This window comes from Peromyscus californicus, unplaced genomic scaffold (genome assembly GCF_007827085.1).
Source record: "Peromyscus californicus insignis strain IS unplaced genomic scaffold, ASM782708v3 Scaffold_13__1_contigs__length_99412109, whole genome shotgun sequence".
Classification (NCBI taxonomy): domain Eukaryota; kingdom Metazoa; phylum Chordata; class Mammalia; order Rodentia; family Cricetidae; genus Peromyscus; species Peromyscus californicus.
In genome coordinates, this window is record NW_026294424.1 from 43,172,327 (window position 1) to 43,196,984 (window position 24,658).

General features: G+C 38.3%; 1 protein-coding gene across 5 annotated transcripts in view; it reads left to right on the top strand.

Annotated features, from left to right (window-relative positions):
- The window catches only part of Slit2 (slit guidance ligand 2), a 346,124-nt gene that overhangs the window by 188,064 nt on the left and 133,402 nt on the right, over nucleotides 1-24,658 (top strand). For 4 of the 5 annotated variants that reach the window (XM_052734901.1, XM_052734903.1, XM_052734902.1 and 1 more), the window contains exon 5: nucleotides 21,018-21,089. The exons of the other annotated variant lie outside the window; for it this stretch is intronic. In XM_052734901.1, coding sequence (XP_052590861.1) covers nucleotides 21,018-21,089 — 72 coding nt within the window. The remainder of the gene's footprint in view (nucleotides 1-21,017; nucleotides 21,090-24,658) is intronic. 5 annotated transcript variants of the gene reach the window in all.

Genomic DNA, 24,658 nt, shown 5'->3' on the forward strand with positions numbered 1-24,658 from the left:
AAATGTACCAATATATCTCAGAGCATTCTGAAATTGTTTTTAAGTATTTATTGATAATGGCAGTGATATCACAATAGCTATATGAACTATGTTATAAATATTAGTTTCAATTTGTAGTTTGAAGAAGTGAAGACTTTGTAAGTTTAAAAAGTAAAAATAATTGGCTGAAGGTCATAGTGGTATCAGCCCATCTGATAAAACTCTGCAGCAGATATGAAGACAAAATCCAGACCATCATTTTATCCCATTGTGAACAAACAGAAACATGCAAAGTTACCCACAGCTCCAAAAACAAGCCTAGCCTGAACCTGACAGTTGGTTGGATACTGAGCACCCTGCCCCTATTGCACACATCTATTTAGATCCTGACTTTAGAAACTCGATGCTTTGTTCTTTGTTCATGACCACTTCATAGATGAGAGAGTAGAAGTTTTATGTTATTGTTGTTGTTTTTGCTTATTTGTTTGTTTGTTTCATTTTTATCTAAAGGTTTTTTCATAAAATATATTTTACTAATATTCTTTCCCCTTCCAAATCCTCCCTCACCTCCCTCACCATCTGTCTTACTTACATCCATTTTTCTCAAATATTAAAAAAGGAAAACAATAACAACTATAAAAAAAAAGAAAACAAATCTCTAAACAAACTAAAATAAGACAAAAATAATACCAAAACAAAACAAAAAGTGCACACACACACACACACACACACACACACACACACACACACACACACAATAACAAAAGGGGGAAAAAGGGAAAGAAGAAAGATAAATGAAACATGGAGTCTATTTTGTTTTGGCAAACTACTCCTATGCATTGGTTCTGCCTTGCGTGATATCCCATTGGAGAAAACTGACTTTCCCTTTTCCAGGAGATATCACTTACAAATAGCTTTTTGTTCCAAGGTAGGGATTTGTGTCCACTTCTCCTCCTCAGTGCTAGGATATTAAATGTTTTGAACATGTGGAGACTTGTGCATGATGTCAACAATCCTGTTCTGTCTGAAAGGCAGATGAAATGATGCACTGATCTATGTATATAGCAATATGTTATTAGGAGTCATTTTATTTCTGTATTTTATCCTTTAGTAGATAATAATAGTATTCTTTTCCGCTGGGCCAGAGACATATACAATGTCAATAACTTTAGCTGTTTCATATATGGGTTCCATCTCATGGAGTGGGCCTTCTCTTCAAATGTGGTTGGTTACTTGTGGGAGGCCAGTTTCCACTTTTTCACAGGGTACTCTTGAGGAGAGAAGGATAAGAAATATTTAGATAGAAAGATAATGTGGAGAAGACAGACAGAACCACAGGACAGCTTCAGAAGGACCTGGATCAATATTTACAGCCCCTTCTGTCTTTTCAAAAGGGCTTTTTATAGGAATGCCAAGAGGTGGGGCAAAAGACCTCCCTCAAGCACAGCCAAGTGCAGACCCTTCCAAACACTTAGTAACCATGCACTTTGTCAAGCCACCCCCTAATGCAGCCCTGCTGGGTAAAGCAAGATCAGATCTCCACTAGGAAATGTCTGTGGGCCCCTGCAGTTACTCTCATATCATTTGTGCCATTATTACACCAGTTTATCTTTCAAGCAAGTCTCTGTTGTAGCTGGGTGAACTGATGATAAAGTTTCTTCTCTGGTAGCTTTCAAAGTACCTTACAACAGCATGAGCAGTAGTCACTAGGAGTGAAGTCTCTAGTTGCACACCAGTTCACTTTCAACATGTTCAATGCTACATAAGTGGTGTCTTTTGCAACAGGGCCTTGCCATCAGCTTATGGAGAATAACCTAGAGCCTTGCCAATAGCCTCTATGATGTTTGGAGGTGTCTATATGAGCCCTTTGGCCAACAACTCAACATGATTTAACTTATATAACTGAGGTTTTACTTTTTGGTATAAAATGTCTGATGAATCATTGTCTCCACCATTATAAGTTTGCTCCATTTAGATTCCTTTCATATATGTATGTACATTTGGAAACTTCTACAGTAGAACATTTCCACATGACTTTTTAAAAGGTCTTTAGTGTTAGTTGTCCATCTCTATATTCCCATCTACATCATACTGTCCCATTTCCTGTCCCTGCCCTCCTATCTTCCTCCAAACTTGGATGGAAATCGAAGTTTAAAGAGGCTGTATTGTTTGCCAAAGTGAATAGGAGAGAGAGAAGAATTTATATGAGAAAAATCTATATGTGGATTTCAATCTATGGTTTGTGTGGCATGACTCATGGTATATGATGCATTCTCTCCTGTATTTTAAGGAAGAAATGAGTCCTACATACCTGCTGTATGCAACTAAACAACATAAAAATGCAATATATTTTACCTTTCATACATGAGATTTCCTTCTACTCCCTTTATAAACTGTTCCTCTGTAGAAAATTCTAAACCAAAAAAGAAAACTTTGATTGAGGGTACTCATTTTGAAATTCCAAACTACTCTTGTAAAAATCCGTTTCCCTGTGACCTTTGGGATAATCTATATATGACCATTTATTCTGTGCATGAGACTGATATCTGTTGGATTAATGCAAATATTGCATATTATCTGAAGCTTGTACTTCTTTTTCAGATACTGAGTGACTTGAACTCCATATATATGAAAAGAGTTCCTTTCCATGACAGATATGATTTTATTAGATATGTTAACAAAAGAATCTTCCTTAAATAAACAATACGTTTAGAAATTTGGAATTTGCACCATGATGATACTTACAGGTTGGCATATTTATTTCCCACCAAGAGTTATATTTTTTGCCTTCCCAAAGCTAAAATCTTGGTAAATATTCATCTATCATTACTCAGTTGTTTCCAGAGTAGTTCGAGCAATTACAGATTTATGATAGTCCTAGTCAGTCTCTGAGAGAGGTTAAACTGTGGAGGAAAATAAAATTACCAGTAATTAAATTTACAGGCAGCTTTGCCATCTAAAACAAATTTATTACTTCATAGTGAAATATAGTTAGAACACTTTCACATAAAGTGAATCCATTTTTACATGATATAGGTATTATACATTGCCTTTTCAATTTATATAATTAAAATGATATCATTGGACTCTGAGGTTAATGGGATACTCTACTGAGAACCATACGTTGTGGGCAATAAAATGCAGCACTGCAGTGTTGGCTGTTTCCTGAAGAGCTGATGCAGGAAGTCAGCACCTCTGGACCACGCTGTCCCTTTGAAAATCCTCAGACAGACTGAGCGCAAGGAGGGAATAGTGCCAACAGTTACCTCTATTTTTTATAAAATAAATAAATAAATAAAAAACCCTGAAATGATCTCTAAAGAATGCTTAGAATAAGTACATTGGAAAATTCTTTTCATCTTACCCTCCAGAGTATGCTACATTCAAGTGAAGCTTCTAAAAGTATCATGGCTGCAATCCTAGCCCATGGGTAATTGGGGAAATTCATTTATGAATTAAAGCTAGCCTTTGGACTTTGGAGTGCTATCCTGTCCCCGCAAAACAAAATGGAGGCTAACAAGATGACTCAATCGAGGAGGGTGATTGCTGTGCAAGCTGGTTGATCTGGGGAAGACTCTTGAGACCCAGATGGCGGAAATCATGAACCCACTCCCATAAATTGTCCTCTGGCTTACACATGCATGCAGTGGCACATGTCAAACGCACATGTACATATACTCAACAGTAAATCAGTTTAAAAACAAATAAAAAGGAATGTAATTAAGGATATAAATGGTCAGCCAAATTCTACATTTTTTTTTCAGAATAAAGGATGAAAATGTAGGGGTTAGAGTAAAGACTCAGTTGTTAAGAGCATTTGATACTCCTCTTGTCATAGGACCAGAGACATGCACACACATGTGCACACACAAACACAAATAATGAAAATAATCTACAATAAATGAATGGAATTTTCTTATGATTTCACACTCTATAAGCACACACACACACACACACACACACACACACACACACTAACATGTATTTCCACTCATTTATACTATATATATATATATATATATATATATATATAGAAAAAAATACTATATATATTTTTGTGTGTAATTTTTGATGTGTAAATAATATCTAAATAACATTGCTGAATTCTACTTAAGTTTTTTTTTTGGTTGAGGACCACTTTTTATGCCATGTTTTCCTGTTTTATTTATGAAGCCTTAATTCAATGTGTATTTGAGTGAATACAAATCCTCTGTTGAAGAACTTTTAAAGCTATCTAAGAGAGGGAGAAATAGTCTTCTGGAGGAAAGGGCATATCAATATCAATTGGTTATCCAATACCAAATGGTCAGCTCTGAAAACATACATACAAGTAACATTATATAGAGTGATCAGGTTGCATTGAGGAATATGCATGTGCACACAAGTGCATGCACACCCCCCCCCACACACACACATATTTCTTTACATATGTATATCATCATGAAAATCCCTTCATTCTTCGTGTGTGTGTGTGTGTGTGTGTGTGTGTGTGTGTGTGTGTGTGTAAAGTGCACTCCCTGACCCTAGTTCTGAGAGAATTAAAGCATTTTAATGTTCATTGTCTGTGAGTGAAACTTCTATAGCTTAGGCTGAGTAAAAGCAGTGAAGGCCATTTTTCATTTATAATCCAAAGTACTTGTACTGACGCAATCATTTTAATATCATCTTGTTGCTGATCTCATTAAAGATGTTTGAATCATGATAAGAGTATCTTCCCCATATGTTAAGGGACAAAAGAGTAAGTACATTTTAATTTTATTTTGGAAGAGTAGAAAATGACATATTTTTTCTGTTTCCTCTACAGAAGATATCAAGTAGCTTTTAAATAAGTAATCTACTTGAGAACGTAAATGCCAGTGAGTGTGATACTAGTTTTTGCTCACTTTTTATAGAAAGTGTTAAGTGAGCCCGCAACTGTAACATGACAGATTTTAGTTATATATTATTATAAAAGGAACCCGATTGCAAATAAAGAGGCCTATGCCAACATTAGGCCAGTTCAAAGAAAAAGTTTGTAAGAGAATAAGAATAACCAATGAAGCACAACATGTAAGCCTTCTAGCAGAGGGAAATCCTCACAGAGCACTAGAAGAGAAAATGAATGAAAACTGGTTTCTTGTATATCCCAGGGATATAGATATAAACTTAAAATCCACAGCAAATGTTTTTGACTAAAATATACCATCCTAAATCTGCCAAAATAGCATGAAAGTGTGTTTTCATTATTATTTTGAGACATTTTAGGCATTTTTATTCATCAGTACTCTGATTGATAAAGGATCACTGTGGTGGTATTGTGTTCCCCAAAATATTGTGCACCCTAATAAACTTATCTGGGGTCAGAGACAGAACAGCCACTAGAAAAGCTAGAAAATGGTGGCACTCACACCTTTAATCCTAGCATTTTAGAGGTAGAAATCCCTCTGGATCTCTGTGAGTTCAAGGCCACATTGGAAACAGCCAGGCAGGGTGACACACGCCTTTAATCCCAGGGAGTGATGGTAGAAAGGAAAGATATATAAGGCGTGAAGACCAGAAACAAGAAGCATTTGGCTGGTTAAGCTTTTAGCTGGTTAAGCTTCAGGCTTTCGAGCAGCAGTTCAGCTGAGAGCCATTGGGATGAGGACACAGAAGCATCCAGTCTGAGGAAACAAGACCAGCTGAGAAGTTGGCCTGGTGAGGTTAGCTGTGGCTTGTTCTGTCTCTCTGATCTTCCAGTGTTCACCCCAATACCTGGCCCAGTTTTAAATTGTTTTATTAATAAGAACTTTTTAAGATTCATGCTACAGATCACTCCCCCTCTATGATCAAAGATAATCTGAGCTTTCTGAGAGCAGTCATGGTTGGAATCTAAGAGCCCACATGCTAGAGGACTAACATTTTAGGTGACCAGCAGAGAGGCCAATCTTTTTTTTTTTTTTTTTTTTTTTTTTTTTTTTTTTTTTTTTTTTTTTGTGTATCAATTCCTTGTTTTTATTGATACCTGTTATCATATATAAATATCACCATCAAAAGACATTTTGCATATCACATAATATGATAGGTTATTACGCACTATATGAAAATATTTTTCTCCCCAAGAAGCTCAAAATTTTACAAACTTTTCCAAATATTTGGTTATTACCTTCTTTTCTCTAGTACAGTAGGAAAAGTATTTGAAATTCAGTTTGCAGGTTGTATGTCTATCTAAAATTAAGACCTATTCTAGGTAGGGAAGCTTAATTAATTCTACAGACAGAACCAAACCTGTTCTATCCAGTTAAGAGTGGCGAGTTGCTGGGCCTAACTTCCACCCTCCCTCTGCATGCTTTTCTTCTTCAATAAACTGCTGATTACTGATACTTGAAGCCATTGTTCTAAGACACTGCTTTCTTTTCCATTCTTTTTTTTTTTTCCCCCTTTTCTATTTTAATAAAAAGGAAAAAAAAGAAAAAGGTTATAACTAACAAAAGAAAAACTATATACAAAAGTACAATGACTATATACAATATATACAAGTAATAAATGTCTAAACAATGTCTAGTCCATTTGTATTTGACAAATTCAGAGAAAATAATTTCATTATCTATCCTATTTTGTTAAGTCCAAAATGTATCTAATTCACTTTCTATCCTAATTAATCTTCAACTATAACTAACTAACCTTCAACTATAACTAACTAATCTTCAACTCCCTCAGAGACCCAAGAAGGAAATAATATTAGCTAACAAAAATAAAAACAGAAAGTGCATGCAAGCAACTTCCAAAAAATTTGTGAGTTGACAGAAACAGCCAGCTGCCTGGACAGTCACCTGAGGTTTCTCCACAGTGTTGGGGCATCATCTTCAGCCTATAGGCTTAGCATATCTGACAGACTCATTTGTGAAGTAGGATGTACACAAGGTCGACAGTTCAACCTCACATTGGGTGAGAGCAGTCCATGTACCAGAAACACCTGAATTCCACTAGTGTCATGTCATGATTCAGGATTTTAAATTCTGGAAATTGTTGTTGATTTTTTAATTCAGCTGTCCATTCTTGGCTGTGTATATATGGCTTCATCTTAACATCCCGTTCTTCTCCACATCCCTCTGTCAAATGCCAGTTTACTATTGCGAGGCGTGAGCTTAGTTACTCTTCAAGAATAACTGTTTCAGCTGCTGTTCCATTGCACATCAGAAGCCATCGGCCCACTGCCTATTCAGCTGCCTTCAAAGAAAAGGGCACTGTACCTTTTCCAAATTGCGAAGGCCACTTCAGGGATGGTGCCATATTGTCCTGGCCTCAGAAGATGCCTTTTGATAAAGCCATAACCACACTCGTTTTGGCAAGAATCAGTAGTCCTTTGTTTCATGTCCTGTCTGTCCATTTTGTCAGCAGTTGATTCAAGGATACTTTGTTGTCCAGTGGCTAACTTTTGCCACAATGAAAGTTAACTCCATATGCAGTTTCTTCAATGCCCATATTTTCTCTGAAGTAGATTGGTACTGCCAGGAGCCGACATGTCTCATAATCATAACAAAAAAGAAAAATTTTCTAAGTTATTAAAACATTTTAAATGCCATATTCTGTAGATCTCCGAAGGGTTTGAAGATGACCTGTCTAAAATATATCTGCTCAATTTTTAAAACATATCTAATATGACTACAACTTCTATTGTAATGTCTAACTACTAACTTTCATTTCTTTTTTTTTTTTTTTTTATTAATTTATTTTGCAATACAATTCAGTTCTACATATCAGCCACGGATTCCCTTGTTCTCCCCCCTCCCGTCCCCCTCACCTTCCCCTCAACACCCCCCCCCCATTCCCATCTCCTCCAGGGCAAAGCCTTCCCCACAGACTGAGGTCAACCTGGTAGACTCAGTCCAGGTAGGTCTAGTCCCCTCCTCCCAGGCCGAGCCAAACAATCCTGCATAGGCCCCAGGTTTCAAACAGCCAACTCATGCAATGAGCACAAGATCTGGTCCCACTGCCTGGGTGCCTCCCAAACAGATCAAGCCAATCAACTGTCTCATCCATTCAGAGGGCCTGATCCAGTGGGGACCCCTCAGCCATTGGTTCATAGTTCATGTGTTTCCATTCATTTGGCTATTTGTCCCTGTGCTTTATCCAACCTTGGTCTCAACAATTCTCGCTCATATAAACCCTCCTCATTCTCGCTAATTGGACTCCCAGAGATCCACCCGGGGCCTAGTCATGGATCTCTGCATCCAGATCCCTCAGTAGTTGGATGGGGTTTCTAGCACAACAATTAGGGTGTTTGGCCATCCCATCACCAGAGTAGGTCAGTTCAGGCTGTCTCTCGACCTCTGCCAGCAGTCTGTTGTGTGGGTATCTTTGTGGATTTCTGTGGGCCTCTCTAGCACTTTGCTTCTTCCTATTCTCATGTGGTCTTTATTTACCATGGTCTCCTATTCCTTGTTCTCCCTCTCTGTTGTTGATCCAGCTGGGATCTCCCGCTCCCCCAAGCTCTCTTTCCCTCAACCCTCGCCTTTCATTACCCCCACTCATGTCCAGGCTGTTCATGTAGATCTCATTCCATTTCTCTGTCATTGGGTGATCCCTGTGTCTTTCTTGGGGTCCTGTTTTCCAGGTAGCCTCCCTGGTGATGTGAGTAGCAGACAAGTCATCCTTGTTTCATGTCTAGTATCCTGCTATGAGTGAGTACATACCATGTTTGTCTTTCTGAGTCTGGGTTACCTCACTCAGGATGATTTTTTCTAGATCCATCCATTTGTCTGCAAACCTCATGATGCCATTGTTTTTCTCTGCTGAGTAGTATTCCATTGTGTATATGTACCACATTTTGTTTATCCATTCTTCAGTTGAAGGACATCTGGGTTGTTTCCATGTTCTGGCTATTACAAACAATGCTGATATGAACATAACTGAACAAGTGCTCTTATGGTGTGGTTGAGCATTTCTTGGGTATATGCCCAAGAGTGGTATAGCTGGATCTTGGGGGAGATTGATTCCCAATTTTCTAAGAAAGCGCCATATTGATTTCCAAAGTGGTTGTACAAGCTTGCATTCCCACCAGCAGTGGAGGAGAGTTCCCCTAGCTCCACATCCTCTCCAGCATAAGGTGTCTTCAGTGTTTTTGATCTTAGCCATTCTGACAGGCGTAAGGTGGTATCTCAGAGTTGTTTTGATTTGCATTTCCCTGATGATTAGGGATGTTGAGCAGTTCCTTAAATGTCTTTCGGCCATTTGAGTTTCCTCTGTTGAGAATTCTCTGTTTAGTTCTATAGCCCATTTCTTAATTGGACTGTTGGGCATTTTGATGTCTAATTTCTTGAGTTCCCTATATATTCTGGATATCAGTCCTCTGTCAGATGTGGGGTTGGTGAAGATCTTTTCCCATTCTGTAGGCTGTCGCTTTGCCTTGTTGACCGTATCCTTTGCTCTACAAAAGCTTCTCAGTTTCAAGAGGTCCCATTGATTGATTGTTTGTCTCAGAGTCTGTGCTACTGGTGTTCTATTTAGGAAGTAGTCTCCTATGCCAATGCGTTCAAGACTACTTCCTACTTTCTCTTCTAGCAGGTTCAGAGTAGCTGGATTTATGTTGAGGTCCTTGATCCACTTGGACTTAAGTTTTGTGCACGGTGATAGATATGGATCTATTTGCAGCCTTCTACATGTTGATATCCAGTTTTGCCAGCACCATTTGTTGAAGATGCTTTCTTTTTTCCATTGTGCGCTTTTGGCTTCTTTGTCAAAAATTATATGTTCATAGGTGTGCGGATTAATGTCAGGGTCTTCAATTCGATTCCATTGGTCCACATGTCGGTTTTTATGCCAGTACCAAGCTGTTTTTATTACTGTAGCTCTATAGTAGAGCTTGAAGTCAGGGATCGTGATGCCTCCAGAAGTTGTGTTATTGTACAGGATTCCTTTGGCTATCCTGGGTTTTTTGTTTTTCCATATGAAGTTGAGTATTATTTTTTCCAGGTCTGTGAAGAATTGTGTTGGTATTTTGATGGGGATTGCATTGAATCTGTAGATTGCTTTTGGTAAGATTGCCATTTTTACTATGTTAGTCCTGCCTATCCATGAGCATGGGAGATCTTTCCATTTTCTGACATCTTCTTCAATTTCTTTTTTCAGGGACTTAAAGTTCTTGTCATATAGGTCCTTCACTTGCTTGGTTAGTGTTACCCCAAGGTATTTTATGTCGTTTGTGGCTATAGTAAAGGGTGATGTATCTCTGATTTCCTTCTCCGCTTCTTTGTCCATTGTATATAGGAGGGCTACTGATTTTTTTGAGTTGATCTTGTATCCTGCTATGTTGCTGAAGGTGTTTATAAGCTGTATCAGTTCCTTGGTGGAATCTTTGGGGTCGCTCAAGTATACTATCATGTCATCTGCAAATAGGGAAAGCTTGACTTCTTCCTTTCCAATTTGTATCCCCTTAATCTCCTTATGTTGTCTTATTGCTCTGGCTAGAACTTCAAGTACTATATTGAATAAGTATGGGGAGAGTGGAAAGCCTTGCCTCGTTCCTGATTTTAGTGGAATTGCTTTGAGTTTCTCTCCATTTAATTTGATGTTGGCTGTTGGCTTGCTGTAGATTGCCTTTATTATGTTTAGGTATGTTCCCTGTATTCCTGATCGCTCCAATACCTTTATCATGAAGGGGTGTTGGATTTTGTCAAATGCCTTTTCTGCATCCAGTGAGATGATCATATGGTTTTTTTCTTTGAGTTTGTTTATATGGTGTATTACATTGACGGACTTTCGTATGTTGAACCACCCTTGCATCCCTGGAATGAATCCTACTTGATCATGGTGGATAATTGCTTTGATGTGTTCTTGGAGTCTGTTTGCCAGTATTTTATTGAGTATTTTTGCATCAATGTTCATGAGGGAGATCGGTCTGTAGTTCTCTTTCTTTGTTGTATCCTTGTTTGGTTTAGGAATTAGGGTAATTGTAGCCTCGTAGAAGGAGTTTGGTAATGTTCCTTCTGTTTCTATTGTGTGGAACAATTTAGAGAGTATTGGTATTAACTCTTCTTTGAAGATCTGGTAGAATTCTGCGCTGAAACCATCTGGTCCTGGGCTTTTTTTGGTTGGGAGACTTTTAATGACTGTTTCTATTTCGTTAGGGGTTATTGGACTATTTAAATAGTTTATCTGGTCTTGATTTAACTTAGGTATGTGGTACCTATCCAGAAAGTTATCCATTTCTTTTAGGTTTTCCAGTTTTGTCGAATAGAGGTTTTTGAAGTATGACCTGATGATTCTCTGGATTTCCTCAATGTCTGTTGTTATGTCCCCCTTTTCATTTCTGATTTTGTTGATTTGGATGCTCTCTCTCTGTCTTTTGGTTAGTTTGGATAAGGGCTTGTCTATCTTGTTGATTTTCTCAAAGAACCAACTCTTTGTTTCATTAATTTTTTGTATTGTTCTCTTTGTTTCTATTTTATTGATTTCAGCTCTCACTTTGATAATTTCCTGGCGTCTATTTTTCCTGGGAGACTGTGCTTCTTCTTGTTCTAGAGCTTTCAGGTATGCTGTTAAGTCTCTAGTGTGAGATTTCTCCAACTTATTTATGTGGGCATTTAGTGCTATGAATTTCCCTCTTAGTACTGCTTTCATAGTGTCCCATAAATTTGGATATGTGGTGTCTTCATTTTCATTGATCTCTAGGAAGTCTTTAATTTCTTTCTTTATTTCTTCCTTAACCCATTGGTGATTCAGTTGGGTATTATTCAGTTTCCATGAGATTGCAGGTTTTCTGTAGTTTTTGTTGTTGTTGAAATCCAACTTTAGACCATGGTGGTCTGATAGAACACAGGAGGTTATTCCAATTGTTTTGTATCTGTTTAGATTTGTTTTGTGGCCAAGTATGTGGTCAATTTTAGAGAAGGTTCCATGGGGTGCTGAGAAGAAGGTATATTCTTTTTTGTTAGGATGGAATGTTCTGTATATATCGATTAAGTCCATTTGAGTCATGACATCAGTTAAGTCCTTTATTTCTCTGTTAAGTTTCAATTTGGGAGATCTGTCCAGTGGTGAAAGTGGGGTGTTGAGGTCTCCCACTATTAACGTGTGGGGTTTTATATGTGATTTAAGCTTTAGTAATGTTTCTTTTACATATGTGGGTGCCCTTGTGTTTGGGGCATAAATATTCAGAATTGAGACTTCATCTTGGTGGATCTTTCCTGTGATGAGTATGTAATGCCCTTCTTGATCTCTTTTGATTGATTTTAGTTTGAAGTCTATTTTGCTGGATATCAGGATGGCTACACCCGCTTGTTTCTTAAGACCGTTTGATTGGAAAGTCTTTTCCCAGCCTTTTATTTTTAGGTAGTGTCTATCTTCGAATTTGAGATGTGTTTCTTGTATGCAGCAGAAAGATGGGTCCTGCTTTCGTATCCATTCTGTAAGCCTATGTCTTTTTATAGGTGAATTAAGTCCATTGATATTGAGGGAAATTAATGACCAGTGATTGTTCATTCCTGTTATTTTTTGGTGGTGATGTGTGGGTACTTCTATACGTTGGGGTTTACTGCTGTGGCTTTATCTGTTGCCTGTGTTTTCGAGGGTGTATCTGACTTCCTTAGGTTGGAATTTTCCTTCTAGTGCTTTCTGTAGGGCTGGGTTTGTGGATAAGTATTGTTTAAATCTGGCTTTGTCATGGAATGTCTTGTTTACTCCATCTATGGTGATTGAAAGTTTTGCTGGGTATATTAGTCTAGGTTGACATCCATGGTCTCTTAGTGTCTGCATTACATCTGTCCAGGTTCTTCTGGCTTTCAAAGTCTCCATTGAGAAATCGGGTGTTATTCTGATGGGTTTGCCTTTATATGTCACTTGGCCTTTTTCCTTTGCTGCTCTTAATATTCTTTCTTTATTCTGTACGTTTAGTTGTTTAACTATTATGTGGCGAGGGGACTTTTTTTGGGGGTCTAGTCTGTTTGGTGTTCTATAAGCTTCTTGTATCTTCATAGGCATTTCCTTCTTTAAGTTGGGAAAGTTTTCTTCTATGATCTTGTTGAATATATTTTCTGTGCCCTTGAGTTGGTATTCTTCTCCTTCTTCGACCCCTATTATTCTTAGGTTTGGTCTTTTCATGGTGTCCCAAATTTCTTGGACATTTTGGTTCATGACTTTGTTGGTTTTAGTGTTTTCTTTGACTGATGAATGTATTTCTTCTACTGTATCTTCAACGCTAGAGATCCTCTCTTCCATCTCTTGCATTCTGTTGATTATACTTGCATCTGAAGTTCCCAATCGTTTTCTCAGATTTTCTATTTCCAGCATTCCCTCTGTTTGTGTCTTCTTCATTTTTTCTATTTCCCTTTTCAGGTCTTGGACTGTTTCCTTCATTTGTTTCATTGATTTTTCTTGATTTTCTCTCAGTATTTTATTGTTTTCTTCCAGGACTTTATTGATTTCTTCTAATTTGTTTGCCCTTTCCTCTAGTTGTTTACAGCGTTCTTCACATTTTTTTGTCTTTTCCTCTACGCAAGCCTCTAGCTTCTTCATGATGTCATTCATAAGGCTGTTTTCTTCTGCTTCTTCCAATTTCTGATGTTCAGGTCTAGGTGTTGGAGGAGGGCTAGGGCCTGGTGATGCTGTATTGCTATTCATTTTGTTGTATATGTTTCTGCCTTGAGGTCTGCCCATCTCCTTGTGCTTCGTTACTGGCCTTATCCGCACACTTGGTTCAGCCAGACCAGTATTCCAAAAGGGAAGTCCGGAGCAAGATGGGAGCTGGGGGCCGGCCTCTAAGTCTCAGGAAGAGGCTTGGGGCTCAGGCGGATGGGCGTGGGGGCAGGGCGTGGAGACTGCAGGGCCTGCCAGGGGTCTTGGAGAAGGGGATCCTTCCCGGTGGGGCTAGCAGGGAACCTGCCCGGTGGCCAGAACCTGGGGCCAAGTTGGGCAGGTCTTCCCTGGAGTGGCTGGTGCCCAGGGATGGGGTCCGGGGCAAGGAAGGGCACTCACCAGTTTTCCAAAAGGGAAGTCCGGAGCAAGATGGGAGCTGGGGGCCGGCCTCTAAGTCTCAGGAAGAGGCTTGGGGCTCAGGGGGATGGGAGTGGGGGCAGGGCGTGGAGACTGCAGGGCCTGCCAGGGGTCTTGGAGAAGGGGATCCTTCCCGGTGGGGCTAGCAGGGAACCTGCCCGGTGGCCAGAACCTGGGGCCAAGTTGGGCAGGTCTTCCCTGGAGTGGCTGGTGCCCAGGGATGGGGTCTGGTGCAAGGAAGGGTACTCACCAGTTTTCCAAAAGGGAAGTCCGGAGCAAGATGGGAGCTGGGGGCCGGTTGTGGTGGCGCACGCCGGTAGGATTTGCTGAGAGAGGCCAATCTTAAGACTTACAGTGTCTTCATATGTGGAGACTGAGTGGGGAACTTCACATGTTTACATGTAATATTTAGAATTAATCCTTTTTCATGGGAATCATGGTACAGCAGGGTTCAGTGGATTTCTTTGTGGATGTAATTCAGGAATCGAAGCACTTTAATACCTTGATCAAGATCATGTAGTCATGTAGTTTCTAAACAGTAGAGCCTTGATTTCTGTGAGAAACCTGCCCGAGGACACCACATTTTATAACTCGCCCTAAAACTCAGATATTTTCAGACCACTGGGGATCTCCAAGTGCTCAGATGTGACAAGAAAACAGGGTTATTCTATAAGCATGGGTCACCAAATCAGTTACTCTTCTCTAAAAAGCACACAAGGTGCATTTTGTCTTTGTCTTAGGCACTAATTTTAGTCTCCCATACTTGACGACTCTGTCCAATTGAACGTTGCCTTTTGAGATAGTCTTAGAGAGATTCGTGTCCATGGGAAACATTGTTTTGGAGATAATTTTGTAGAGAAAGGGTAGAAAGTTTTTATACTTTGAATGTTTCATTATTTAAAGTTGATATCATGGCTGTAAGAATTTCATGGTAGTAAAAATGTTTTTAAAGTGGTCAGTTGGAGCTGAGGAGATGACTCTGTGTTTAAGAGTGGATAGAGCCCTTCTAGAGAACTGAAGATCAGTTCTCAGGACTCATGACAAGCAGCTCACGTCTGCTTGTAACTTCAGTTCACTCTAGCCTCTGAAGGAACTGGTACTTAAATGTACATACCCAAACACACACACACACACACACACACACACACACACACACACACACACACACACATATATATAATTAAAACAAACAAAAATAAATCTTAAAAAAGAGTGACCTCTTAAAAAGTTTTTCATGTGGATGGTAGTAATTTTGCACAGTCATGATAGTATATTAAATCCCAGTTAACTATACTCCTAAATATTATAAATTTCAATGTATATAAATTTTAGGTATATATTAATAACCACTAAGTGGCCTTTCATACCTCATGTTCCTTTGTCCAGAATATTGTATACATATTTGGCTTGACTTAATGGTTTCACTCACTTTTGCTTTCATGTTGATATTTATGCCTCTGACTATATGCATATACACAAATACCATACATGTAATCCCAAATTAACGAGACCCATAGAGACACTATTTGCTAGAGATATTTCAGTAGGATGCTAACATGGGTTCCAATGGCCTTGGTCATAATAGTTAGCTGGCACATTTATGAAGACAGATGTTTGGATCTCTGTGCTACAGATTCTACCTAACATAATTAGCTTGAAGCTCAGAGTGGTTTTTTTTTTTTTTTTTTTTTTTTTTTTTTTGGCGGGAGGAGCAGGGGTTCTAGACAAGATTTCTCTGTGTAGCTTTGTGCCTTTCCTGGAACTCACTCTGTAGTCCAGGTTGGCCTCGAACTCACAGAGATCCGCCTGCCTCTGCCTCCCAAGTGCTGGGATTAAAGGCGCATGCCACTACTGCCCAGCAGGGTCTGGGTTTTTATTGTTATTGCTGCTTGTTTGTTTTGTTTTTAAGAGAAGCACCATAGTGAATTCTTTTGAGTAGTCCTTGGTCCACACCTTGAAACTACTGTTCAAGGCACTGAAGAATAACGCCAGATAACTATCTGACTACTGGGGACACCTCTTTGGGGTTGGGGAGCAACTGAGTCAAGTACAAATCGGGTCTCTACTAAATTCTAGCAAAATGACTACAGGTTAGTTGTGTAGACTTTGTAAACCTCAGTTTACCCGAGATTACATCCTGATGAGTTTATAGACAGAATTAAGTAAACCCCAAAAGTGTTGACTAGCTGTGAATAGTGTTGATGTTAGTATTTACAATTACTCATTTAATACATCCAAAGGAATATACTTTTTCACACTTAGGTATCAGGAGACTCTCACAAATGTCACCGGGAGAGTATAAAATCCTACGATACTTGATTAATAGTAAGAATCACTAGCACCAATACGTGTCAGAAATTAGAAGAAAAAAGACCTCTAAGACTCATGTGCTCACTGGAGTCTTGTTTGCTGCATATTCCAAGTTGCTGGAGAGTCAATGCCCAAGTAAAGGCTAAAGGGTGAGTTAAAGGCACAAGCTTTGTGTGTCAAGGATTGAGACACACAAAGAGGCACAGCAGGGATCCTCTGAACTAAATCATCACCTGAAGTTGCCAAGAAACCCCGAAGAGGCCAATCTATCTGGAAAGGAGTAGGGGAGAGTGAAAATAGATGTCAAAAGAACGTGGCAAATAATCTCTTTGGTGAGACTTATATATCTTTGTGATGCTTTGAGCTTTTCTTTGTACTGGATCGAGATACTCTGGAGTTTGTATCTAAGAAGGAGAAATCCTAGGAAGGCAGAAGTAGCAGCCATGATTTATTTAGCTACAGGCTATTAAGACAATCTGTACCAGAGGAGGTCAAGATAATAGATTCTGGAAAAACTTTGAGCTCAGTGAAGGTTTGGTAATAGTTTGGTATGGCAATTATAACATACCCAAAGGTCTGAGCCTCTGTGAGGATAGTGCCCCCCCCTCAATTAAGATCAGAAGAACTTCAGGAGGGTGTAGTTTAATATAATTTCAGTTTTTGATATAACAATTATTTAGGGTTAGGAGTGTTTTAAAATTGGTCATGAATCAAAACAAGGAGAGGAGTTTGACTCATTTAAGAAATGGGGATAGCTGGCCATCCACTGATGTCCTGAAGGTGGTCAGGAGAGTCGGGGAGGAGGAGGGGAGGACTTGAATGCAGGCACTGCAGGTGTGTTTGGGGAAGGACTGAACATTGTGGAAGGATAGGGTTGAAATGAGAAATCCAGGGCTTTGTGACTGGCCATGTGACTCCCTTCTCAGGTGTACCTTCTTGGAAGTCTTTTCAATAATGCACATGCAAAGCATGTAAGGTTCTTCCTGCTGGAATCACATTACCTTCGCCTCATGGAGACTGGATTCTGCAGGGAATAGTCTTGGCAGCTCTTTACACCTCCCTGTCACTTTCAGGAAAATGAATCAACTTGTCTTTCAGAAATGTCAGTATTTTCAGAGCTAAAGAGATGACTCCGAAATTAGGAATACTGGCTGCTCTTACAGAGGACCCAGGTTTGGTTCCCAGCACCCACACAGCAGCTCACAACCATCCGTAACTCCTGTTTTTATGGACCCATCCTCCTCTTCTGGCCTATCTGGTGCACATGCATAGGTGAAGGCAAGTTCTTAATACACATACAATTGAAAATAAGTCAATTTCAGTACTTTTAAAATTTTCCAAGAAATTTCACGTTAGGAATGAGGACTTTAGTAATCTCCAAACTGATTGATCACCTTGTCTCACCTCCCCAGGGCCTGGCAAGCACACTTGTCTTTCTTGGTTTACAGTTTTGTCACCATGCTGCCCAGAAAATTCACGAGATTCGAAATTCTGCTGAGATGATAGTCACCTTAGTTGACATCAAATAATTTCCAGTTGGAACCACCTTCAGATTCTATAGCCTAATGTTCTCCTCTAAATAATACCTCATGCACTGGACACTAGCTGACTCTTGGAGACACTGCCTAGCACGTCTCTTCCCGTTATCCCTGCCTGCTTTGAAATTCAATTTCCAGATTAATCTTCCTAAAAATCAAGTCCAATCAAGTCATTTATCTCCACTCAAACAGATTTTTACACTCTATTGCCTGGTGATATAATTACAGATTTCCTCCCATGGTAGCTCCATCCTACTCACTCAGTAGTTCTGACTCACCGTGCGTGTTCTACACACCTCATAGAGCAATAGACTGCAATTAGGGATGCCTCCCTGTGCCTTCATTGATCTTCAAGGAATAGGCAAATGCAATAAGGACAAATAGCTGGTTTCTAAGGAGAATAATGGCACTATGTGTGCAACCAACACTTCTATGGCACTTTCGTATTTCGCTATTTACCTCATCTTCTTTACTTGATTTTTAAGTTGTCTGGAAACAGGACAGTAACTTCACTCAATTCGTTAACCTCTAATACACTACCTGAAACTCCACATTTAGTGGATAGCAAGTGAATAAACTTGACTGAAAAACCATACTTAGTTAAATGTAAGAAATATGAACTATCGCTAATATGTAGTCTAATTCACCACTGTACAAATGACATAAGGCAAAGCCTTGGATGAGTTAAGGAAGCCTTCCCTAAGTTCATAAATGCAGGAAGAGCATATCAAAGCAGATTTAGTAATCACTGTTAGAAGTTTACAAGTCTGGGCTCAGTGTTTATCTGCATTTCTTATGTGTTTAACAATCAGTCTTATCATGTAGCACTGATAATATTTTCAAAGCATCCCTCCTACAAAATTCTCCTCTAATACCTGCTTTATAAGATGGTTATGGTGATTAGAGCATGGGATGATGCATTCGTTTCGAAGCATCAACTATTGCGTATGTCAGGTTCTTTCTTTCCAGGTGAACAAGGCCCATTCTTCACCAGGAACCTGGGATCTATAATTAAAGCTGCCTGACAGAGTGGACAGGGCACTCATGCTTAGATTCCATTCCGTGCTCAAGAACTATCTATCCAGGGAAACAGCTACACTCAGCCATCAACCTTAGGGAAATATCGAGCTTTGAGCCACTTAGTCATTCATAGGCTTAGGGAAAGGAAAGATTGGTGACTATTAGCTAAAGGAAGCTATTCTATGATCTAGGAATCTGTCATGGGTAATCAATAAAAGTGAGGAATGATATCCCTCCTAAACTGCAGCGTGCCACAGCTATGTTTATTTGAGCCACCTAAGGCTTTACCATTCCCATCCCTCTGAAGGTAGTTGAGTCTTACTGCAGGGCCTGGAACTACAGCAGAACCAAGATTAACAGAGAAGGAATGGGCCCTGTTATAGGGATTAGAAGGCTACAGAGACTAGAGAAAACTCAAGAACTGGAGTAAATATTTTTGCCATCATTGCTTAAATGCTCTCAGAAGTATTCCTTGGTTGAGAAGTGGAAAGGAGAATGATTAGAAAGAGTGAATCAGGCAGGGACAGCAGGATGAAAACAATCATTTTCAGCAAGCATGATAGGTTTCATATTTGCTTGAATTCCATCTGTTTTTCCTCCTCATCACTTGCTACTTTGTGGTTTTTCTTCCTCAGAAATATCTCTGTTCTGTGCCCTCCTCTGAACAAGTCTTCTGCCATCAAGACTTTAAGAATATATATTGCTAAATACTCTAAACTTGATGTCATTTTGAAAGGACGGAAAGAAGCCAGTCCTAATCAATGGCAAGGGGGAGAAATCAGCTTTTTAAGGAAACGGGATTTTATTGCTCTTAAGGATGTACTGAAATGATTGAAAGCAACAATAAACTGCATTGCTTCAGGATGTGTTTCCTGCCTAAGCACAGATGAGTAAATTTACTCTTTGAAGTCAAATATGAGATTTTTCTTGTTTTCCTTTTCTTCTTCATCTTTGTAATTTTTGCTGAAGACGTTCTGTCATGAAGTAACTAACATTTCTCTCTTTACATATTGCTTAGCAAACATTTTTCATTTGAACATTAAGCATATTGAGATATAAACTCAAATCTCATTTGTCTAAAACTCGGCATTAATGAGGTCAGGACCACATACTAAATCTCTGTATCAGCCGGTTGTGTCCTCTTCTCTCTGGTGTGGCTATAAGCATGTAAATTATGAGCTCTGCTCACAAGCAGCTTTGAGAGAGGGAGTCTGGACCAACCTGCTCACTGTGCATCCACCCGGTGGAAAACGGCTGAGGTCGTCATCTGCTGTGTATCAGTGGTCAGTAGCTTCACCTTTCTTTGAGAGAATGGGTTATCTTAGAATTTGAAGAGCGTCATTGGTATTTTAATAGTTTGCCTGATATTTCAACTTCTTACTGTATATTCATGTGAATAAAACCTAGAAGACAATTTTCTGTTTCCAGGGGCATATCATTTTATGTATGTATTTGTACTTTGTGTGATAAGGCTAATAATACCATCTAAGCTCTGAGAATTGTCTTAGAATTGACTCTGAACTCTTGGAAGGGAAAATAATGATCTATTTTACAATGAGTGGTTTTTTTTTCCTCCCAAACTCTTCATCTCAACTGAGAGTGCTTTTTCGCCCTTGATTAAAATGTATTTCTTAATTAAATTAAGATGTAAATATAGACTCTCTATGTTTGTGATTATAATAGATTCAGGGGAGCCTTCAAATCAGCCTACTATTAATATTCCATGAAGAAACTTTATTTTATTGTTGGATGAGTGCTTTCATGTTCCTTTTTTAATAATACTGAAGTTGCTGTGGAAGCTTAACTATGTGGTCTGAGTATCGTCATCCTTCTCTAGGAAGCTGAGTTACAACAGTGATTTTTGAGCCAATGTTAAGTTCTAAAGCTTCAAAGTCTCCTGAAATTCATTTATGAAAAATCTACTACTTGTCTCAATGAAATATTTTATACTTTATTTTGCAAAATTATGTCAACTTTAAATAAAAATGCCATATTTTATGATAGAATATAGATTAAAGATACATATTCCAAACTTTAACGTACATGAGAATTACAAATTAATTAGTTGTATAGTTACTTGTTTGTATTAAACTGTTTTGTCCTTTTTTGTGAGGGAGGGTGTTTTTGTGGAGTAATTTTTTTCTATTACTTATCACTTCGATTAAACTAAGCAAAAATATGTTTTTATAGCATTATCTTCCTTTCTTTTATTGTTTTTAGTGATCTCAGTGAAAATCAAATTCAAGCAATTCCAAGGAAAGCTTTCCGTGGGGCAGTTGACATTAAAAATCTGTGAGTATATAGTACACCTTAATTTATAGTTTTTTATAATCATCTGAGGTTTTTTTGGTCAGATTTACATTTCTTAAATTAACAGAAAAAGTAAATACTGATATAACTTTCTTCTTATTTTTAAGATTTTCCAATAGCAACATAAAATTTTGCTGTTTGTAAAGATGTTTGACAACTCAAGTCATTATAATATTAATTCAAAAATACTTTGATTAGTGCTTTATAATTTTCAGGAAAATGAAATGATATGATCGTGTGTTTTTCTCACTTTCTCCCGAGTTCGCTCTTGCTCTCTTTGCAGTTTCTGTCAGGGTATACAGAAAGTGCAGCATATAAACAGTTTTACTTTCCTTTGGAAATAGATATTTTCCAGCTAAAGATAAAGATGACTCAGAGCTGCAGCTTTGTCTGGAGTTTTTAGATGTTAGAAGGGTAAAAATGATAAATTCACCTTTTCCTTTATGTGTATTTTTCTCAAATCTTTTCTCTCATATCTTTGGAGGACTATATGAATAACCACCCTTAATAAGAAGAAAAAAGAAAAGGAAAAACATATTTCTTTATTTTCCTTAATAAATATTTAATCTAGTTTCTTACACAGTGTATAAGTGCCCATAGCTCTCAGATATAACTTCTCAATGGTAAACCTATTTTGTCAATATATATCTTTATCAATTTCAAAATACCATGTTAGTCCTTTAAAATGACTTTTCAATTTACTTCACGTGTTGGGGTTAAAATGTTTTCCTTAGCTATTGCAATCCCTTGGAATGTAGGAGTGAAGAGCCCTGTGTGCCAAGATTAACTCTTACAACCCAATATTTCTTAGCTAGTCATAAACAGGGCAGGCCATTTTTCAAGAATTAACTTATATTCAGAATTCTTCATGGGAGAATTCAGTACCGTTTTTCTCTAGTAGTGAAAGTGAGACAGATGTTGTCCCTTGTCAAAGAAGACAAGTGTTGATAAAGCCACGGATTTGGCCTTTACCTCTCCGCAGTAGAAATGTGTTTTTCTTTATCCTGAATCTATGCTTTCTGAGTTCTCGAGTAATGGCAGAAAAGTACAGCTTTGTGGTTATAAATATACAAAGCCATTAACATCGTGACTGTGGTGATTTTTTACGTGCACTTAGACAAAAAGGATTTCTTCTGCTTTCTTTCTATCTTTACTAGCTGGGACTTTAAGAACACTTAAGTCGGCCTGCTAACATAGGGGATCCAATCTGTCTCAGTGTATTATTTGTGAATATGCTATTACTTAAGAATTTCTGGGTTGTACCCACTCAAGTTGCAATGGCTACAACTGGCCACCCTGCAGAATATCACTTGTAACCTCACAATGGTACTATCATTAAGCACTTAATGCAAGTGCATTTAACTATTCTTCAGATAGTCAAAGAATTTCAGTCAACTGACTGTCTTTTCCTATGTGTAAGTCTATATTTAGGAATACTGATCCATCACAAGGGATTTTGTTAAACATGTTTTCTTCATTTAACTAGAAGACAAATTCAGAGATTAAGTGGAAAGTGAGAGAGCAGGGCAGCTGCCATGTGAAATGGGCATTCTAAACCTCCCCCTCATACACTCATGAGTTTCCTCAAATTCAAAGACTGTTACATTTGCTGTACAGTGAGGTTAGGATTACAGCCTGAGACAGTTTTCCTATATTTTATATTTGTACACATAAGCAATCATCCAACCCCTCTTGACCCTTCGTACTTAATTTCATAAAATGAATAATAGCTTTTTGGGTTTGTTGTGGTTATTAGGCAAATGAGATATGAGAGATCATTTAAACCAGTAAATTGCTCTGAAACTATAGCATTATGTTTCATTATAAATTATTCAGTGAATAACTTATAAAAGTTTTCCATGAACAAATGGCTTACAAAGGAGACAGGCTAGTAGAATATGAGAAAATTTTCAATATTAGAATTTAGTTAATAGATTATTTTAATATGTATATGAATATTCTATTATGAGTCAATTAGACATGGAATTTCAAATTGAAAAGAAGAAAATACACATGAAACATTAAATGAACATACAACAAAACAATGATTTATAAATAAGAGATTGCATATTATAGGAATTGAAGGAGGAACAACTTAAAAAATAAGTTGTCAGAGAGCTCTGGAAGAAAATTCATGAAAGAATGTAGGGAGAAATTTAAGTGATTGTCTTATATTATATGTTTGTGAATAGTAGATAGGAGTAAATTGAGAAAGAACTTGGTATCAAGACCAAAATGTAATGCATTTTCGGTTTGTTTATTTGGTGTGTGCAAGAAATGTAATGTGATTTTCTTTTCTTTTTTGGTTTTTCGAGACAGGGTTTCTCAGTGTAGCTTTGCGCCTTTCCTGGAACTCACTCTGTAGCCCAGGCTGGCCTCGAACTCACAGAGATCCGCCGGCCTCTGCCTCCCGAGTGCTGGGATTAAAGGCGTGCGCCACCACCGCCCGGCTGTGATTTTCTTTTTTTAATGAAGTAAAGCAATGATGAGACACAAGGTATCCACATGTGGGAGGTGCTGTCTGATAGCATCCACATAGAGTAAGCTGTGGAAACATGTTTCCATGGAAGAAAGGAAGCGTAAGAGACAGTATAGACCTCAATGGTAACACTAAAATAATAATAAAAAGAAAACAAACAAACAAACAAAAACCCCACAAAACCTCCCATTCTTGTCATCTTCCATGAACTAATAGAAAAGGAAAGAGGGCAAGATTGAACTTTGTAATGTGTAAGACGGTTTAATCGGCTTAAATAGCTAAAAGAGACTTCAGAGTTCAAACCGTATTTTCAAAAATCATTCTCATTTCATGGGTCAGGTAAGCAATATATCTTCTATTTTTTAAGTATAAAATTTAATTTACATTATTATTAAACTACTAGTCACAGCCATCATGAATCAGCAGCATACCACTGATGGCTACATTAGTACTCACTGGGACAGAAGAGAACCGTATTTTGTCATCTTTACTGTGCCTGTGTGTTCACTCCTAAGTTGGTTGTCTTTCATGGTGTCCTAATCACAGCTGCACAATTATTCACAGGTTACAAGAGAAAAAGGAGCTAGAGCAGCAGGATTAATTCAGAGCAGAATCAAGACCCCGTATCCGGGAGAGCTCTCTGCAGTAGCAACCTGCTCTAGTCTAGCAAAATTTTCAGATCTGCCACTTCCGAGCCTGATGAAAAGCAGTCCCCATTGCTACAAGATTTCTGGTGACAGCACTTGGTTTACTCTTGAGGTCTGGCTAAACATGCTCTAGGCAGCATCCTGACAATATAAAATTCCTGCTGTGGAAATGTTGCAAATTACTACATTTTATTTCCCTTCCTCCAGGCAAGCCCTACTTAAACTATCTGAGACAGATGAGCGTTCATCTTGGTCTTAAGCATCTCAGGGGAGAACTAACAGTAACTTTTTGCTATCTTTAGTTCATAGCTGGATTAAAATACTGTTTGTATTTTGTTCTATAACTTCTTTCTGCCCAGGACCCCCCACCCCTGCCCGCCACAACTTGAATCAATTTAACATTTTCAACAGCCAGATACTAGGAA